General features: G+C 36.9%; 1 protein-coding gene across 2 annotated transcripts in view; it reads right to left on the bottom strand.

The window, feature by feature from the left end:
- Positions 1–9,462: 9,462 nt before the first annotated feature.
- The window catches only part of CAT (catalase), a 50,290-nt gene continuing 40,307 nt past the window's right edge, over positions 9,463–19,445 (bottom strand). For both annotated transcript variants that reach the window (XM_015818393.1, XM_015818392.2), the window contains exons 5-13: positions 18,898–19,002; positions 17,088–17,213; positions 16,430–16,621; positions 16,161–16,313; positions 14,522–14,660; positions 13,909–14,039; positions 12,972–13,079; positions 11,474–11,560; positions 9,463–10,616 (exon numbers count right to left, since the gene is read on the bottom strand). In XM_015818393.1, coding sequence (XP_015673879.1) covers positions 10,563–10,616; positions 11,474–11,560; positions 12,972–13,079; positions 13,909–14,039; positions 14,522–14,660; positions 16,161–16,313; positions 16,430–16,621; positions 17,088–17,213; positions 18,898–19,002 — 1,095 coding nt within the window. In that variant the 3' untranslated portion in view covers positions 9,463–10,562. The remainder of the gene's footprint in view (positions 10,617–11,473; positions 11,561–12,971; positions 13,080–13,908; positions 14,040–14,521; positions 14,661–16,160; positions 16,314–16,429; positions 16,622–17,087; positions 17,214–18,897; positions 19,003–19,445) is intronic.

The following is a 19,445-nucleotide window of genomic DNA, read 5'->3' as shown; positions in this document are numbered from 1 at the left end:
ATACAGTTCTTTCTCATATTTCCACCTAAATTTTCATGTATTGTTCTATTTTTCATGTATAACTACTTCCAATTTCATGCTGTAGATTTAATGTAGACAGTTTTATTTAACTTATATACAAATAGGGAATGTAATCAGGTGACACTAGGAGGAAAGTTCTTTCTGTCATAGCCCCTGCCCTGTGGAACATTACTCCCCACAAGGTGAAGTTGACCCCAACTTCCAGAAGGCCCTTAAAACATGGCTTGTCAGCTAGCTTGAGGAAGCCCATTGTAGAGTGGAACCTGTTGGGTGACTGTACATGTACAACTTTCAACCATAATTGAGCCCAGAGTTACAGTGATAAGTCATTACAGTAATTAAGCGGGTCACCATGTGACTGCGCCCAATTTTATTACTTTTTTGAGGCGGTTGTTAAGCAAAAACAGTGATCATTAAGCTGTTTTATCTAATGGGTTTTTTTGTTGTTGTTGCAGACCAGGAAAAAACATCAAAAATCATGGTCATATGACTATGGGATGCTGTAAATCGCCATAAAGGTTTGCTGTTTGCCAAGCACCCAAAATGTAATAATGTGACTGCTATATAATAATAATAATAATAATAATAATAATAATAATAATAATAATAATAATAGTAGTAGTAGTAGTAGTAGTAGTAGTAGTAGTAGTAGTAGTAGTAGTAGTACAGCCTTTGGAACTTTAAAATCAACTCATAAGTACCTTTGTGGGAGATCCATTTTATCTTCAAACAGTCGCTAAGTGAGAACTACCTGTATGACATTAACAGAATGCAGTCTCTGCATGTTTCACTGCCATTATGTTTTCCATTTGTTTTCATTTTAATTTAAATTGATCGTAACGGTTTTTATATAGTCTTCATTATTGCTATGTACACCACCCAGAGTCACTATATGAGATAGATGGGTGTACAAATATAAATAAAATAAATAAGTACACCCTCAGTTCATCAAACCTCAGTTTAGCAGATTTCAGATGCAACAAACAAAACCTGTTTGCTATTTCTGAATATATAATCCTATATATTGCAATAAAAAACATGTGACTTAAAAGCAAGATAATATGATTGTGTGATTACAATGTGAAGAACTGGAATAACTCAACTTGAATGAACTATGTGAGCCAATAACCAAATCATGTTTGCATATTGTAACATGGTATAATATAGGATTATAATATAAAATTCTCTCGTATTCCTCATATAAGAATCTTTAAATATTGGATTTGCATTACTGTGTCAATCTGTGCTTGTAAGTGACTAATTTGTTACCAAGTTCATGCCTTTAAGCAAAGGGAAAAATTCAAGGTAATTTCCAGCTGTATTTCCATATTTCTCTGTTCCTACAATCAAATACTGTACATGGTCTTATTAAAATAACTAGTATAGCAGAAGCCAAAATCATTTATCAAAACTACGAGGTTGCTTTTTGGAGAGTATATCTACAATGTTCTCACAAATCCCTTTTTCTTGTTGCCCTGAATTCTTACCAGTTGTAAAGTAATTATTTCCCAACCAAGATCTTTTACTAAATGTATATGAATACAGTATATGCATTGCCTTTGATCAATATTTTACATAAGTTTGATGTTATTTAGTTATTTATTTAATCATATTTATAGGCCACCCATCTTACTATCCTGAGTGATTCTAGACGGCTTACAATTTGAAAGCATATATTTCAAAACATCAGAAAAATTTAAGATTAACAATAGTTAAAAATTAAAACCAAGACCACAGAGAGCATGGAGGTGGACTTCTATCTATCACTCAATCAACCACCTCCAGCATAGCACACTCTATCAGAGCTCCAAGCCAACAGGCAGAGCCAGGTTTTAATACTCCTCTGGAAGACCAGAAGGGTGGAAGCAGGTTTCACCTCCGGAGACTAAACCAGGGACCTTTCTATACAAAACATGTGCTCTATTGAGCTATAGTTCTTGCATCTAGATATATAATTATCTCTTTCATAGGATTATAATTAATAACAGACTCTTTGTTACATGCTACTGTATATCCACAATATGGTACGATAACATATAAATGCTATTTGCTGAGGTTGCCAATTCATAATCTGAAAACAAACCGGCAATTAGGCCTCATTCCTGTCTTCTCAAACTGCCTGTAGCCAGGATGAAGTAACCAAGTTTACTGCCAGTCATTCTAACTGACTCCTTGCAAACTGTCTTGCTATCTATCTCAAATATCTGTTCTTCAATAACAGGTTGATTCTGATTATAGAGGTTTCATTTTATGGCATGTCTCGTGCTAGGATTCTTTTTTCCCGTGTCTCATCCTTTTTTAAATACAAACACACTGGCAACTGAAGGCTGATTTAGAATTGCTCACAGCTGTCATATAACTACGCTGTGAAGGGGTTGATGGGTAAGCGTAGGTTGCAGATGGCTGCAGATAAGCCAACACAAAAAGCCTCCCAAATCCCAACAGCTTATGGAGGTGAGCATCCTACGTGCAGGTTGGTTGATCCAACTTCCTGTTCTAATAATAATAATAATAATAATAATAAAGTTGGAAGGGACCTTGGAGGTCATCTAGTCCAACCCCCTGCTCAGGCAGGAAACTCTATACCATTTCGGACAAATGGCTGTCCAGTCTCTTCTTAAAAACTTCCAGTGTTGGAGCATTCACTGCTTCTGGAGGCAGGTTGTTCCACTGGTTAATTGTTCTAACTGTCAGGACGTTTCTCCTTAGTTCTAGGTTGCTTCTCTCCTTGATTAGTTTCCATCCATTGCTTCTTGTCCTGCCTTCAGGCACCTTGGAAAATAGCTTGACTCCCTCTTCTTTGTGGCAGCCCCTGAGATATTGGAACACTGCTATCATGTCCCCCCTCGTCCTTCTCTTCATTAAACTAGACATAACCAATTCCAGCAGCCTTTCCTTATATGCTTTAGCCTCCAGTCCCCTAATCATCTTTGTTGCTCTTCTCTGTACTCTTTCTAGAATCTCAACATCTTTTTTACATCGTGGTGACCAAAACTGGATGCAGTATTCCAAGTGTGGCCTTACCAAGGCATTGTAAAGTGGTATTAACACTTCACGTGATCTTGATTCTATCCCTCTATTAATGCAGCCCAGCATTGTGTTGGCCTTTTTGGCAGCTGTGCTTTGTGCTTTGCTGTTTGAGTGCCCTCTCCCCAGAATTTTATATTTGCAGAAATATAAATGGAATAGCTCTGCAACCATCCTCAAATGATAGGTGCATACATTCCCTTCCATGCAGTGCTGGAGAAGTCTGCTCAGCCTTGGACTCAGAATGCATTCTTTCTACAGAGATAAACTCAAACGCTATCTTCAAGACTTTATAGTGAATAGTGCTACCGTGGTATATAGGGCTCTTCACCTCTTCCCTCAATCGATCAAGTTTCTTTAACTGATCTCCCAGTCACAAAGTGGAACAGTTACTTCGTACTGAATGTCCATCTCAAAATAGGATGAGAGAAATGTATTCAAATTTCTGTTTAGGAAAGGTGATACTATTCTTTTTCATCTTCTTCCTTATTCAGGCATACATGTTTCTCATTTACATTCCCAATCCACATAATTTACTGGATTAAAATTGTACCTGCTCCTAAATTTAACAAGGTTTGCCTTTTTCCTTTGATAATAAACTTCCCACCCTATAATAATCCCATAGAAAGAAGAAAAGACTTCTTCTCTAGGCAGAATTTGATGAGTAACAGAAGAAAAGTAAATTAAAGAAAAGTATTTCATCTGTTTACTCAGCATCTTCAAGATTTTTCAGTCATTTGGGTTTGTATACATGTGACAGATTATAAAGAACTGTATGTGCCTATGGAAGAAACTCGTGAGATGTTTATAGGTGTAAGAAAAGTACTTAGAAGTACTTAGAAGAAGCAGATGTATTGTAAGATAAACTGCAAACAAAGGAAACATGAGTAATATAAAAATATGATTGTTTTCCTTCAGCAATATCTAAGCAAGCAACTGCCAGAAAAGCTAACACAGTCTTAGGCTACATTAACAGAGAGATAGAATCAAGATCACGTGAAGTGTTAATACCACTTTATAATGCCTTGGTAAAGCCACACTTGGAATATTGCATCTAGTTTTGGTCACCACAATATAAAACAAAATGTTGAGACTTTAGAAAGAGTACAGAGAAGAGCAACAAAGATGATCAGGGGACTGGAGCCTAAAACATATAAGGAACAGTTGCAGGAATTTAATGAAGAGAAGGACTAAGAGTGACATGATAGCAGTGTTCCAATATCTAAGGGGCTGCCACAAAGAAGAGGGGCTCAATCTATTCTCCTAAGCACCTGAAGGCAGGACAAGAAGCAATGGATGAAAACTAATCAAGGAGCGAAACAACCTAGAACAGTGGTGGCGAACTTTTAGAGACCGAGTGCCCAAACCGCAACCCAAAACCCATTTATTTATCGCTGGGTGCTGGGTGGGTGTGGCCAACTGGGTGGGCGTGGCTGCAGTGGTCACAGCTGACTGGGTGGTCATGGCCATGGTGGGTGTGGCCATCTCAATGATGCTTGTGGGAAGGGATGCCTGTGGGGGCTGGGCAGGGTTGGGAGAGATCCAGGGGGTCTCTAGTGGCTGGGGCGGTGGGCTGAAGATTCCTCCTGCGGGGTGAGGCAAGGCAAGGCAGGGCGGGTGTGCCAATTGCCACGGGGCAAGGCAAGGCGAGGCAGGGGCCAGAGCAGCTGCTGCCTGACTCCATTGGCCCCCACACACATACAGGCCAGTGAGTGCATGGGGGCCAGTGGGGTCTGTCAGCATCATGGCAGCCCCATTACCGTGGGCGGAGATGGCCCCGGGATGGCCAGAAAGGAGCCCTCACCTGGTGCAGGCCCTGTCTATACGGTGGCTCTGACAGGGGCAGCAGCTGTTGCTCCTCCTGCTCCAAGCCCCTTGACAGGCCAATGACACAGGGAAGCAGGAGGCGGCAGTGGTGATCCCTGCATCGCCAAGTTCAGCTGGCCGCAGATCTGGAAGTGAAGTTGTGCCAACCTTCCTCGCGCTGGTGGGGGCAGGGACGGGGGAAGGTGAGCTGTGGCACACACCCACCCCTCCCCGCTGCCACCTCACATGGTCCCGCACGCATGGCCCGGAGGCGCACGCGGGACAATGTGGGGCAGCAGCAGCAAAGGGTGGGCACATGCCAGATCCTGCCTTCCCCCATCATCGCTCCCACCAGTGCAAGGATGGTTGGTACAGTTTCGCTTTCGGATCTGCTGTCTGACACCATCGGCCCCTGCACACAGAGGCCAGTGAGCGCATGGGGGCCAACGGTGTCCATCAGCAGCCACAGCCTGCTGGCTGTCCTGCATGACGACGGACTGGCCACAGAGCCCCATCGGCTCTGACGGGAGTGGCTTCTGCTTCTGATCTGACCACTCAACCATGCAGGGAAGCAGGAGGGGCAGCTGGTGTGCGAATTTGTTGCGTCTGGAACAACTCCAGACCCCCGGCTGCCCCTCCACTGCCTTCTGCTTCTCTGCATGGTTGACAGGTTGGAGTAGCAGCAGAAGCCACCCCCGTCAGAGCCATCGAATGGATGGGCCCAGGCCAGGCAAGGGCTTCCTTTAACTGATCTCCCAGTAACAAAGTGGAACAGTTACTTCGTACTGAATATCCATCCCAACATAGAATGAGAGAAATGTATTCAAATTTCTGTTTAGGAAAGGCGATACTATTCTTTTTCATCTTCTTCCTTATTCAGGCATACATGTTTCTCATTTACATTCCCAATCCACATAATTTACTGGATTAAAATTGTACCTGCTCCTAAATTTAACAAGGTTTGCCTTTTTCCTTTGATAATAAACTTCCCACCCTATACTAATCCCATAGAAAGAAGAAAAGACTTCTTCTCTAGGCAGAATTTGATGAGTAACAGAAGAAAAGTAAATTAAAGAGAAGTATTTCATCTGTTTACTCAGCATCTTCAAGATTTTTCAGTCATTTGGGTTTGTATATATGTGATAGATTATAAAATACTGTATATGCCTATGGAAAAAACTCATGAGATGTTTATAAGTGTAAGAAAAGTACTTAGACTTACTTAGAAGAAGCAGATGTATTGTAAGATAAACTGCAAACAAAGGAAACATGAGTAATATAAAATATGACTATTTTCCTTCAGCAATATCTAAACAAGCAGCTGCCAGAAAAGCTAACACAGTCTTAGGCTACATTAACAGAGGGATAGAATCAAGATCACGTGAAGTGTTAATACTTTATAATGCCTTGGTAAGGCCACACTTGGAATATTGCATCTAGTTTTGGTCACCACAATATAAAACAAAATGTTGAGACTCTAGAAAGAGTACAGAGAAGAGCAACAAAGATGATCAGGGGACTGGAGCCTAAAACATATAAGGAACAGTTGCAGGAATTTAATGAAGAGAAGGACTAAGAGTGACATGATAGCAGTGTTCCAATATCTAAGCGGCTGCCATAAAGATGAGAGGCTCAATCTATTCTCCTAAGCACCTGAAGGTAGGACAAAAAGCAATGGATGGAAACTAATCAAGGAGAGAAACAACCTAGAATTAAGGAGAAATATCCTGACAGTGGGAACTGTGAAATGATTTGCCTCCAGAAGTTGTGAGTGCTCCAACATTGGAGGTTTTTAAAGAGATTGGACAGCCATTTATCTGAAATGGCACAGGATTTCCTGCTTGAGCAGGGGTTTGGACTATAAGACCTCCAAGATCCCTTCCAATTCTGTTATTCTGTTATTCAAGTGCATAAGCATATGAACTCATTGATTTCTAAAGCCTATTCAGAATAAACCAGGGATAGGCAACCCAATATGCCAAGCAACACATTTGAAATTTTGATAGCACTTGTGTGTGCTCTTATAAAATGATTGTCATAGTTGCTGTAAGAATTCATTTATTTTAATTAAAAGAATCTAAATAAAGTCATATGGAGCAATGTTTAAAGAAATATATACAATTGTATTGATATTTATCAGGACAATACTGTCAATCTCTGAACTACATCAGCAATATATATGCAGACCTGCAATAAGACTATCTTTTTCATATCAACTTCTCATCTATTTCAATTTTTCACAAAAAAGTCTGGAAATGATTTCAAAGTGGAAATAAAATTGGTCAAAGTCTTTCATCAAGGCTATCATTTGCCATCTTTGCCAATTTTACCAACTTTGCCATCCATTCTTTTATTGTAGGTATTTGTAAGTTCTTCCATCTTGGAGCATATGAAAATCTTAAAATCCATTTGTTTGCCTATTAACCCTAAAACAAACATTTCTGATTCCAGTAGTACATTCATTTTTAAATTCTGCATCAAAATACATGAGACTCTGCCTAACCAACTTGCTCAGACTGAAGAAGCTGCTTCAATGAGCAGTGAAACAACTCAAATTAACAAAATAAGTCCAGTTGCAATGATTCAATTTTCAGACAACTCTGCCTGGATGACTGAGAATCTTCATTGATATATCAAAATATATATTCATCCCAATATTTTCTAGCTTTGTTACACGTCCACCAATAATGAAAAAGTGTTCTGTCAGTTTGATTACATTTCAATTATTTGAAATCACCTTATACTGTTTTGACAATTTATGTGGTGTCATATATCAATGATACATAATTTTATGAAAGTTTTCTTTAAGCTTGTATTTCAGTGTAAATTTCAGTGTTTTCTTCTACATATTTTCCCATGGTTCCAACTTATATCTATTTTTGCCCTCTTAATTATACAAGCTTTAACTTATTGATCATCTGTTTCCATTTCCAATAAATGTGTATACATTTTGGGAATAATCATCATTTATCCAGAGCTGTACATCAAATTCAGCTTTACCCCTTTCAAAATCATAATCATAATAGACGATATCTCAGTAAGACAGGTTCAGATGTTCGCATTCCCACTGAAATCAGTCCAACACCTCAACTGGAGGTGAGGAATTAAAAAAGAATAAACATAAAAGGTCAGTATTTATAATCTCAAATGTATTTATAAACTGAAAATGAGATGTAAGATTGGCAATGTACCTTTGAGATAACACTATATCTGAAGCCTTCATTATGACAGATCAGAAGTTTTATTAATGTTGGAAAGTTAAAAACAGATTGAGGATCCAGAGGGATTTGGAATAAAAATTTTAAATATATTTTAAGAATCTTTCCTGTGTTTGAGTTCTTTGGGGGGGAAATGATGATAGTTGGACACTATGGGGAACTAGACAAAAATAAATATTACAATTAAAATTTTCTCAATCCATTGTTCAAAACTGTCCTTCAAACCACCCACTGTTATTTTGCTCCATTCTTTGTTATGTATACCTTTCTTTTAATTGTATTCTTTTAAGAATATCTGATACTATAGATAAATGATGTGTTAATGTCACAGAAGAAAAAACTATACTGATAAGATTGAAACGCTGGTTTAAATATGACAAGTTACAAGAAAAATATGAAACAAGATGATATATTAGATATACAAATGAAACCAGGTGATGTCTTTAACATTTAAAGGGGACAAACAATTATCAAACCAGCAGAATTATTTGATAACTGTATCTTATTGGATCTACAAAAGAGATCTGTTAAAGTCTTGAAGGATTCTGAGAACGGACAAAAAGAAAATGAAATTTCTATGACATTATTTGATGGAATTAAAAACCAAGATTATTAAAAGAAAAACATTAAAAATAAAACATAGGGAAGGAATATAGAATTGATTTATTTCAGCAAGATTAAAGCAGATATGAAATTTTGGGTAACCTTTAATGGACTTTTGTTGACTTTCCTGTGAATTAGATGCCATCTGCTGGACAAATGTAAAACTATTTTTCAAGATGCACAAGAATGTTTCCTAAGAAATTAATACACTGTGATAGAGATTCTTAACAGCTGATGTGGGAACACATTTGTCAGGATGTTTCACTTTGCATTCCTGAATTAAGAAGAAATTGGATTCAATGACTTCTTCCAATCTTTGTCTCCTTTTAAAAAGGAGTTAACTTCTAACATCTCTCTCTCCCCTCACCCTTATCGTAGATTGGGCAGGCTGCAACCGCAGGGTGTCATCCTGTATGTTGGATCTGAATCCCGTGATTCAGAATATACTGCAGTTTTAATTATACAATTGCCCAAATTCAGTATTGCCTTTTTAAAACTGGGGGGGGGGGTTATAGTATGGGTCTCCAAAAGTGCATTATTAGAAATAGAAAATTCTAAACCTGTTCATTTGTGACAGAGCTCCGTTTACTTTTTATCATCATGTATGTACTGCAGCCCGCCATCTGTCTGTCTCTCTCATATATATATATACCTGTGGTTCTCAAAAGATGATGCATTGAGACAAGAATGAAGGCTTTGCCTCATCCATTCTGGACTGTAATAGAAAAGCAAATACTGTATATGATTAGTAGACTATACTGAATATTAAAACAGAATCGAGGCATTAGATATTTTATGAGAATTTTATTGTAGAATGAGCATTGTAAAAATTTATTTATTTTTATTTCAAAAGTCTGCTGTTGAGATCCATCCTGAACCAACAAAAGAAACATTTAGTCCAAGAACAAATAAAATATCCCCTTAACATAATCCACCAAGTTATTTTAACAATTCTTAAGGGTACCATATGAACGCAGATTTTCTGTTAAAAACATTCATATATAATGTATATTTATTTAAAATTGCTTTAATTGTTAATATCTATTTAGTAATGTTTTATTTACTTCTTATAGTACTGTCAGGATTACCAATAAAAGGAAAAAGACATGTATATTCTTTAAAAGAATAAATGTGAGATTTGTTATAACAATACAAATCATGTTTTGATAGGCAAAATAAGCACAAAATTGTTATACTATTTCAGACATGCCATTTCATGTTTATTATCATCATCACAGATTCAGCATAAATCATCTACGGTATATTGTTTTTCTTAAAGGATCTTCAAATTGGAATGCTTTTTTATTGCAACTAACAGCTTGGAACATAATACTATTATTTATAGAGCTTTCATAACACTGGTAAATTTCACATTTAAACATAATTCTCCCTCAAGTACTTTATAATAGTTTTAAAATGTACTATGAGGAGATTTGCTGTTAAAAGATTGACATTCATGTGCAGTTTTAAAAATTGTTTTTTTTTATTTTTACTATCCATTTGAAAAGGATTTGTCATACTGTTAAGACCAGCACTACCAATAAAAGATATCAATCACAGCAATGTCTGTTCTATGGGTAAATAAATGAAAAAAATCAATCACAAGAATAAAACATGTTAATAAGCGAAATTAAACACAAAGTTATTCTTCTTGTATTTCAGACATAATATTTCAAAGATATCATCAGGATAGATTCCAAATTAATAATCTATATAGTTAATTCAATTTGTTGTTAAAATAGAATTGCACTTGGTTATATATTGCAGTTAATAGCACAGGATAATAGCATGTATAATTCCATTATACGTAAAGCTTTTCAAAGCTCATTTTCCAGTTGGAGGGATTTCAGGTGAAGATTTCCAATGTGACTGGTAATCACATGCCATTTACAGCTGAGATTTCTCCTTTCCAGAAGTTTGTGTATAAGTATGAATTTGATCCTAGAAACAATGTAATTAAAAATAGGAAAAAAATAACTTGTTTTCATATAAAATTCGTAACTACTTTTAGTTGTACTCATGCTTCTTTAACTACATTTTTGAGAAATGAATAATGAAATACTAACAGATTCCTTTCTTTATTGCTCATTGGTACTTTCTTTGCTAACTACCTGTACTATCATACAGCCATAGGGATTCTGACAGCTACTTTTAATTCCATTGGAATAGAACTTTGTTTAACCTACTTAGTTCAATTTAGAATCCAGATATTGTATATATAGTCCTCAACTTCTGACTGGTTGCCTAACAAACATTCAAAATCACAGTGGAGTAAAGTAAAAAGTTTACTTATAACTCTTTCCTGAAGTTACAACTGCTACACCATCCCTATGGTCATGAGATCGCATTTTGGGGCTTGGCAACCAGACTCACTACAGTGTGTCACACGCTCACGTGAATACGTTTTGCATTTGGTTTTTTTTGCCATTTTCTGATAAAAACTGACAAAAAATGCCCATTGGATAAGCTGGATTCGGACTTATAACTTTGTGATTCTTTAAACAACCCATGATTCACTTAATAACCATCATAAAAAATCATAAAATCAAATCCTGTCACGTGATGACTCAACACATGACCACAATGATTGTTGACTGAAATTCTAAGCTCAGCTGTGGTCATAAGCAGAAGACTACTTGTAGTAACGTTTGCTGTTTGTTTTCAACTTTGTTGTTCAAGATCCTCTCACTCCTCCTTTGAGCCTCTCTACAGCCATTTATGCCATCTATGTCTTAATGCATTTTCAGCTGCTTAATCTCTACTTTTGACAGTAATCTGAATTGATAATGTTTTCTTACCTTTCTTTGCCCTTTAGCATTGTGTCTATCCAGATGGGCTTGAATGCCTGCACCATAATCAGGATGAACATCCATAAAGTTTTTCACCTAGATTGACAAAAAGAAATTGAGATCATTTGTCACTTTTTCTAATACCTGTTCTGATGAGGACAAGTCAACTGCTTTTGGCAGAGATCTGAAATTTCAGCACATCTGGACTGTACTTATTTCAACTATTGGTAATAGCAGAAGTACTATTTTTCAATTTATCTCATACCGTGTTTCCCCGAAAGTAAGGCCTACCCCGAAAATAAGCCCTAGCTTGATTTTTGGGAGTGGGCCTAATATAAGCCCTACCCCCAAAATACGCCCTAGTTTTGGGGTGGGGGTGTGGAGCTGCCCCACGCACCCCGGCCTCTCCTTGCCGGCCCACTTCTTCTGTGGCATCTCCTGAAGCCAGGCCTGCATTTCTCAGTCACAGGCCTTTCCAGAAGGCCACTGCAGCCGAGAACTGAGCTATGGATTCAATGCAGAGTTTTTACATATTGGAGATACAATTTTGTATAAGTTTTTAATCCAACAATTAGAATATTCATTATTCATTCATTTATCAATCACATTTGTATAGTTGTCCATCTCGCATAGGGACTCTGCGAGGATGACATAATAAAACAGTACAAATAAAAAACACAATTGCCATGCAACCACAAGATAAAAAGCAAAATGGTAAAAAAGCAGGCAAGAGAATGCATTCCACTTAAACCTCATATAATCATCTTGAAGGCTCCCATTCTATCATGGGATGCTCAGGCCAGTTGACAAAAGCATGTTTTAAGGATTCCTCAAAAATCCAGTAGGGTTGGGACCAATCTTACTTGGCAGGAATGATGTTCTCCAGGGCAAGGGCAATTAATCCCACTTTAAACTAGAATTAGCCTGAACTATCTAGATCTGTTCCAGGTTTCTCTTTTGTGGCAAGATGGAGCATAGCACTAACCAAATCATATGATCGAGGTCTTGTGCTAGATAATTGATATTTTTCATATAATCTTATTCATCACATTGTAAAGAAGTACTGTACTTCTTTACAATGTGATGATAAAATTATATGAAAGAGCCTGAGACTTTCCATTCTTAATTTATGTGGCTTTAACCAGATATATATTCTCATACTATATACATCATACAATTGAGGGTAATTATACAGTTTTTATCAACTAATATTATCACAGCAAATAGAGCTTAAAGTCTACACTGTATATTAACTTATATGGTAGGGTTGTAGAGCAATTCAGATTCAAAAGGCAGCATAGGATTTGGAGGGCATGTGGGTCTGCACAAACACCTTGAAACCAAAAGTCTTATCTAGAATTGTATGCCAGAAGATGTGTGAGACCAAGAAAAGACACAGCTGCTTTATAAAAGATGATATATATGTATCACTGCATGCTCCAAAGCCAATGTTTCTCTTCAAACCAGAATCTCTGTACAGCTTGAGATGTATCATGTTATTACTTACAGCTTTCTTCTGGACAAAAATCTGAGCGTCCTTAAGATGGCCAGCAATATTTTCGCAAAGTCTCATGCGCTCTTCCTCATTCAGTACTTTGACAAAGAAGTCCCGTACCTTTCAATAAATAGTGAAAGCAAACATTACAGATATACCTTCTGCTGCCCAATAAAAATTGTCTATGATTCCAATTTCATTAACAGTATCAACTCAGCTATTAAATAAATTGCAATAAACTGATGGCTATTTGTGATTATCATGGAGTTCTCTCTGCTGTTTAGAATATGAAAAGTTCTGCCTTCTTTGTGGGATTGTTCTTGCATCTCAGTGTCATGCGATTGTGATTTGTGATATTGTGTGCTGGTTTTTGGTGAAAACCCCATTTGAAAAACATGAGTTCACTTAACAGCTGTAGATTCATTTAATGACCACAGTGATTTGCTTAATGACTGCCACAAAAATGTTATAAAATCAGGTCCACTGATGAGAGTGCCTCGATTTACAATGATAAATCCAGTCCCAATTGTGTTCATAAGTCAAGGACTACCTCTAAATATATATTTTTTATAAAAGTGGGGGATATTTTTGAAAGATCTGCAGTATAAAGAATTAGCACTTTATAGTAATTTTGGCCAAACCAGGAAAATAATGGACTGACTCCAAGATTCTGAATAATCTCACTTTTATACATGGATCCATTTGTGGAGAAAATCAAGTAACAAAAGTTGAGAGCCAACAGGAAACCAAAACTTAATTGCTTGAGAATAGAATTATATCAAGCAAGTGCTCTCAACTTTTTGTTTTAAATTAGGTGCTTGGAAGACATACAAAGAAAATGTTGATGATAAATTTACCTTGCTTAGAAAGAGAGAGAAAAAGAAAAAGTGTGCTTACAGAGACATTTCATTTGCAAAATAAAATAACAGGGCATTTCCAATTTATTTACTTGAGAGACGTTATCCTCAACTGAACTATTAAAGCGCTGTATATCGCCTGATGTAGTTGTTCGGCTCTCCTTCAAAGTGGGCTGTTCCTCAGGGCCAGTAAAGCTATTTGGGTAATAGTTTGGGGCACCACCTAGGGGGGGGGGAAATACAATATATTAGGAGCAAGGCAGAAGCTGTAAAGAATGCAAGAGTGTCAACTCCAAAAGCGTATCACTAAGTCTTATAGCCAAAATTTTGTTTTAGCAAGCTAATGGCATTTTTACAATGCCTGCATTCCTTCATACTAAGTCTATTCTTAGCTGGTTCCAATTCCCAAAACAAACAAAAACTATTTAGGGCCTGTTATTATCTTGATAATGTTAAGAAAAAAGGCTTGACGGTGAAATTACTGTGTGAGCTTGGCTGATGGGCATATTGAATGAGGCTTCGCACAACATCCAAATCTAAACATTTTTACATATCCATATAATAAAAATAAGGGAGAAATTAATATAAAATAAAAATGAAGAAATAGTTCAGTTGTAATGTCAATGTAAATGAAGAAAAAGCACCTGCGATAGGTTAGTTTAAATTGCTGCCACAGCCTAGCTCCCAAATGTTATTCAGATTTACCCTGGTTATCAGATATGCACATAAATCCATCTCTCTGGTAGTTAGCCACTCTAGCTCGGTATGGACAATTTACAGGAATTTGAAGGTAGTTGGGCCCCAGGCGGTGTCTGTGCGTATCTGGATACGAGAAAAGACGACCCTAGAAAAATATATTACAGGGGTAAAAGTGAGGAAGCAGACAGCCTTTTCTTAGGTTTTATTCAGACTGCTTTTCAATGCTTTCTGTCCTGCCTATGTCATCACTGCTTTTTTGAGAGACTATTGCTTGTCCTATCCTACATGAGGGGGGGAAAGTCTTGATTTCAAAGGACCCAAGAACATGGCTCAGAAGCAAACCTATATAATCAGATCAAAGGCATCTCTTCAATATAGCAGAAAGAGGCAACACAATTACAAGAATGTTTTTGATGCCATCATCAGTGCCCCTCCAACTCTTTCTTTTTTAAGTACTTTATAAGCTGACAGGCCCTGTGACTGAAGCAGTGAAAGAGTCACCTCTACTCACTTAACTCTAGCTTTCACAGGATGTTTTCAATGGTTTCACATTATATATATATATATATTATAAATATATATATAATTGTTTTCTGAGGTTTTCGCGGGTGTTTGTATGAAGGTCTTTGGTTATTTGGGTTTTCTCCCGCGTAAAATTGGAAGTGTCTTGGCGACGTTTCGACGAAGTCCCATTTGTCATCTTCAGGCTGGTGTTTTCAGCTTCGTGCTTCTAGGAGTAATGTGTGATCGCAACTGTTTCTTCCTTTTAAATGCCAGTGGGGTTTGAACTGATTGGGTGGGAGCTTGGCTGTGTTCTGTTCTGGGTGTGTTCTGGCTGTGTTCTGGCTGTGTTCTGTTCTGGGTGGGAGCTTGGCTGTGAACACAGCCAAGCTCCCACCCAATCAGTTCAAACGCCACTGGCAGTTAAAAGGAAGAAACAGCTGCGATCACACATTACTCCTAGAAGCACGAAGCTGAAAACACCAGCCTGAAGATGACAAATGGGACTTCGTCGAAATGTCGCCAAGACACTTCCAATTTTACGCGGGAGAAAACCCGAATAACCAAAGACCTACATATATATATATATAATGAAATGATATAATCAACCCCCAAAAAATCTATGAGCCCTGGTGGTACAGTGGTTAGAATACAGTACTGCAAGCTAATTCTGCCGACAGCCTGGAGTTCAATCCTGACAGGCTCAAGCCTTCCATCCTTCCAAAGTTGGTAAAATGAGGACCCAGATTGTTGGGAGCAATAAGTTGATTCTGTAATTGCTCAGAGTGCTGTAAAGCACAATGGAGCGGTATATAAGTCCAAGTGCTATTGCTAGGGCTATCTACACTTTTCATTAATTAAATATATCTAGAATGAGAGTCTTATCCTGTTCCTTGTGTCAACCTCTGCTAGTGCTTAAGATGCAAATAATGAATGTTGTTCTTTTTACCAATTGTTTTACTATTCAGAGGTGGGAACAAAAAAACCCAACACACCACAAAATGAAAAGCACAGGACAAGGAAAAAAATTCTAATACCAAACAGATTGATGTTAACATGTTTTCATTTTTGTAAAAGTGATCTTATTTAAAGACTGAGTTTCCCAGTTAAATGAATAGGAGGAAAAAAAATCAATTCTGGTTACCTGTAACATTTTATCGGGGCTAGGTTCAACCCCTGGGGGCATGTTGCTTGGGTCAAAAGCCATTTGTTCCACTTCAGCAAAATAATTGACGGGATTTCGGTTTAAGACAATTTTTCCCACAGGAATGAGAGGATAATCTTTGTGAGGCCAAATCTGAAAAATATAATTGGGATATTTTACTACATTCAGCTTGGACTTGCAAGATATAGAAATGTACCTTTTCTATTCTACGCTGTATGCTGAAGAAAAGGTCACAAAAATATACTCACCTTCGTTAGATCAAAAGGATTAAATGGAAAGTTCTCAGCTTGTTCAAATGTCATAACTTGAATATAGAAAGTCCAAGAGGGGAAATTTCCATTAGCAATTGCATTGTAAAGATCACGCAGGCCATAATCCGGATCTTCAGAAGCTAATCTTTCTGCTTCTTTGACAGGGAGGTTTTTAATTCCTTGATCAGTCTAAAAATATTAAAAAGCAATCAGAATGTTAATTAGTAACTTTTTATCTATAATTATTAATGTAGAAATAGTTAATCTCATCCTTAACCCTAACCTAGTTACAGTAATCTGCATTAAAACAGTTTAAAAATCTACTAAAAGAGAATGTTTATAAAACTGCTATATAAGAAACAAATCTAGATCCAAAGATATATCGTTAAATTACATGTAGAAAAGACAGTATTATGGGTGGAAGGAGTACAATTTCCATATACAAAGGGAGATATAAGCTTGTTGCTAAAAATATTATTATTATTATTTAGAAATAGGAACAGATATGAATGCAAGTGGCTTTGCCTAGCAATTAAAAGCATGGCCGGTACAGATTGAAAGAAAAAAAGATATATGGAATCATAAGGAGCAGTTAGGGACAGACTTTTGATGGGTCAACATTGAGCAGGAAATGGTAACAATAGACCATAATTACCTTTACATGGAATTTGCAGTATATTTCATTGCCATAAGCATTGACTAGCTTAAATGTATGTGACCCATAGCCATTCATGTGACGGTGCCCATCTGGAATGCCACGATCGCTGAACAGGAATGATACCTACATGAGCCGAAACAATGTACATAGCCATCTTTAATGAGAACACAGAGGCCGGATTCCATTGAACAGCTGTCTCTTCCTGCATAAACTGTATATTCCAGTTGTATTCTATACTTCATGCATATTCCCATCCAGCCCTACCCAATATCTAGAATGTCATATTGTAGTTTCATGACATTCATTCGAGAAACAAGAATAATTAATGCTCCTTGTAGAGCAGACATGTCAAACACAAGGCCCGGGGGCCAGATGCGGCCCGCGAAGTGGTTTCATGTGACCTGCGAAGCCATCCTGGAAACAGTGAGGGAATGGCATGAGCCGAAACAAAGTACATAGCCATCTTTAATGAGGACACAGAGGACAGATTCCTGCCTCTTTCTGCAGCAAGGTGTATTCCAACTGTATTTTATACTTTATGCATATTCCCATTGAGCCCTACCCAATATCTAGAATGTCATATTGCAGTCTCATGACATTCATTCAAAAAACAAGAATAATAAATGTGTGTGTGTGTCTTGAGGAGCATTCTATGGCAAATTTTTATAGAAATCAATTCTATACCTCTTCAGTGAAGGTATTTATAAAATAATAACCATTCAAGAACAAGATCAACAGTATTTTTAATACTGTCAGTTACTCTATTTCTTAGAATAAACCATTGTTTTAATTTCTGTAATTACTATCTTAAACATGGCTGGTTTTATGAATTTATTTGAAAAAATTCTATTGCCTTTGTATTTATACTGTTCGTTTAGTAAATTGTTGGGAAAAAGAGCAACACAATAAATAAGTAATACATCTACAACCGAAGCACAATTTCTTAGAATGTCTCTGAATTGTGTGCAACAAATAATTAAACTTAAAATTTAGGAATTAATCAAAGAAAAATATTACTAATATCTTCCCAAGTTTATTTTCCAGCCCAGAAATAAATGAATTGGAATTGGCTTTGTGAAGTTCAGTATTTCAAATATGTTGCTGAGCAATGATAAATTGTCATAATTAAACATTCTTTCAGTATAATCATAGCCACACAATGGTAACACAGATTTTGCACACCTTTCCATGGGGAAATTTTGCAGTTTCTATTACATTTGAACAGACTTTCAAAGAAATCTAATTTTTTGAATGGCTTTTTCAAAATATGTCTTAAGCTGGGCCAGCAAGATCTTTAAAAAATCATTTTAACTGCTTTTTGTATGTTATGACATTTTTATTGCTTTTGTTTTTTTGCAAATACAAAGTATCAATAGAAAAATAAAAATATGTGTTCTACACATTTAATTTATGGCTTCTATAAATACTGTAGACACATTTCTAGCTCTATATTTTACTGGCAAAGACAAACAAATGAATTTCAAGCAATTCTAAGCATTACTTGATTTTTCTTCCCTTCCCTTCATGTTTGCGAGAGTGGTATTAGAACAAGAAAGAGCTGAGAGCAGCTTTGACCATTTTGGCTTTTATCTAAAAAATATAAAGATGCCATGGAAACTAAATGCAATTTTCTTCTTTCCTGATAACCTTTTCTATAATGTGATATGTAATTTAATGTAGCAGAATAACAATAATCAAGTCTTTAATTTGTATCTTTGATCTCTGCCATTTCCTCTGAACTAAAGATGAAGGACACAGGGCCTGAAAGAAACAGAGTACAAGTAATTAAAAGGGAATAAAATCTTACCTGGTGCAAAGACTCAGGGCGAAGACTCCAAAAGTCCCATACCATGTCTGCATCTTTCAGATGTGTCTGTGGATTCCTCTTTTGACTATGGATAAAAGATGGAAACTAACAGAGTACAAAAAAGAAAGAATTAAAATGTTACACATTTATATTAGAGTTAAATATATTGCAGATTTCCTGTGGGGGTTCCGAGCTTGTTTTAAAAATATGCATTTATGAATCATAAACAATCGCTTTGAATTTATTGTGCCAACAACTAAATTTTCAGGCTGAAAATAAAATGAACAAAACCCACCAAATTGTTATGTATAATCATTAAGATGTTCATTTAAAATGAACATCAAAATTCAGATACTTGGCAACCGACTCATATTTTACAGTATGTTGGTTGCAATGAATGATCTCTGGAGGGCCCGGGACAGGGGTTATTCCTCTGTCCTAGTTCTTTTGGACCTCTCAGCGGCTTTTGATACCGTGGACCACGGTATCATGCTGCGGCGTCTGGGGGAGTTGGGAGTGGGAGGCACTGTTATGCGGTGGTTCTCCTC

This window comes from Protobothrops mucrosquamatus, unplaced genomic scaffold (genome assembly GCF_001527695.2).
Source record: "Protobothrops mucrosquamatus isolate PMUCROS unplaced genomic scaffold, P.Mucros_1.0 scaffold734, whole genome shotgun sequence".
Lineage (NCBI taxonomy): Eukaryota > Metazoa > Chordata > Lepidosauria > Squamata > Viperidae > Protobothrops > Protobothrops mucrosquamatus.
The sequence above is the reverse complement of the archived record's forward strand: the minus strand, read 5'-3'. Positions and strand labels throughout refer to the sequence as shown.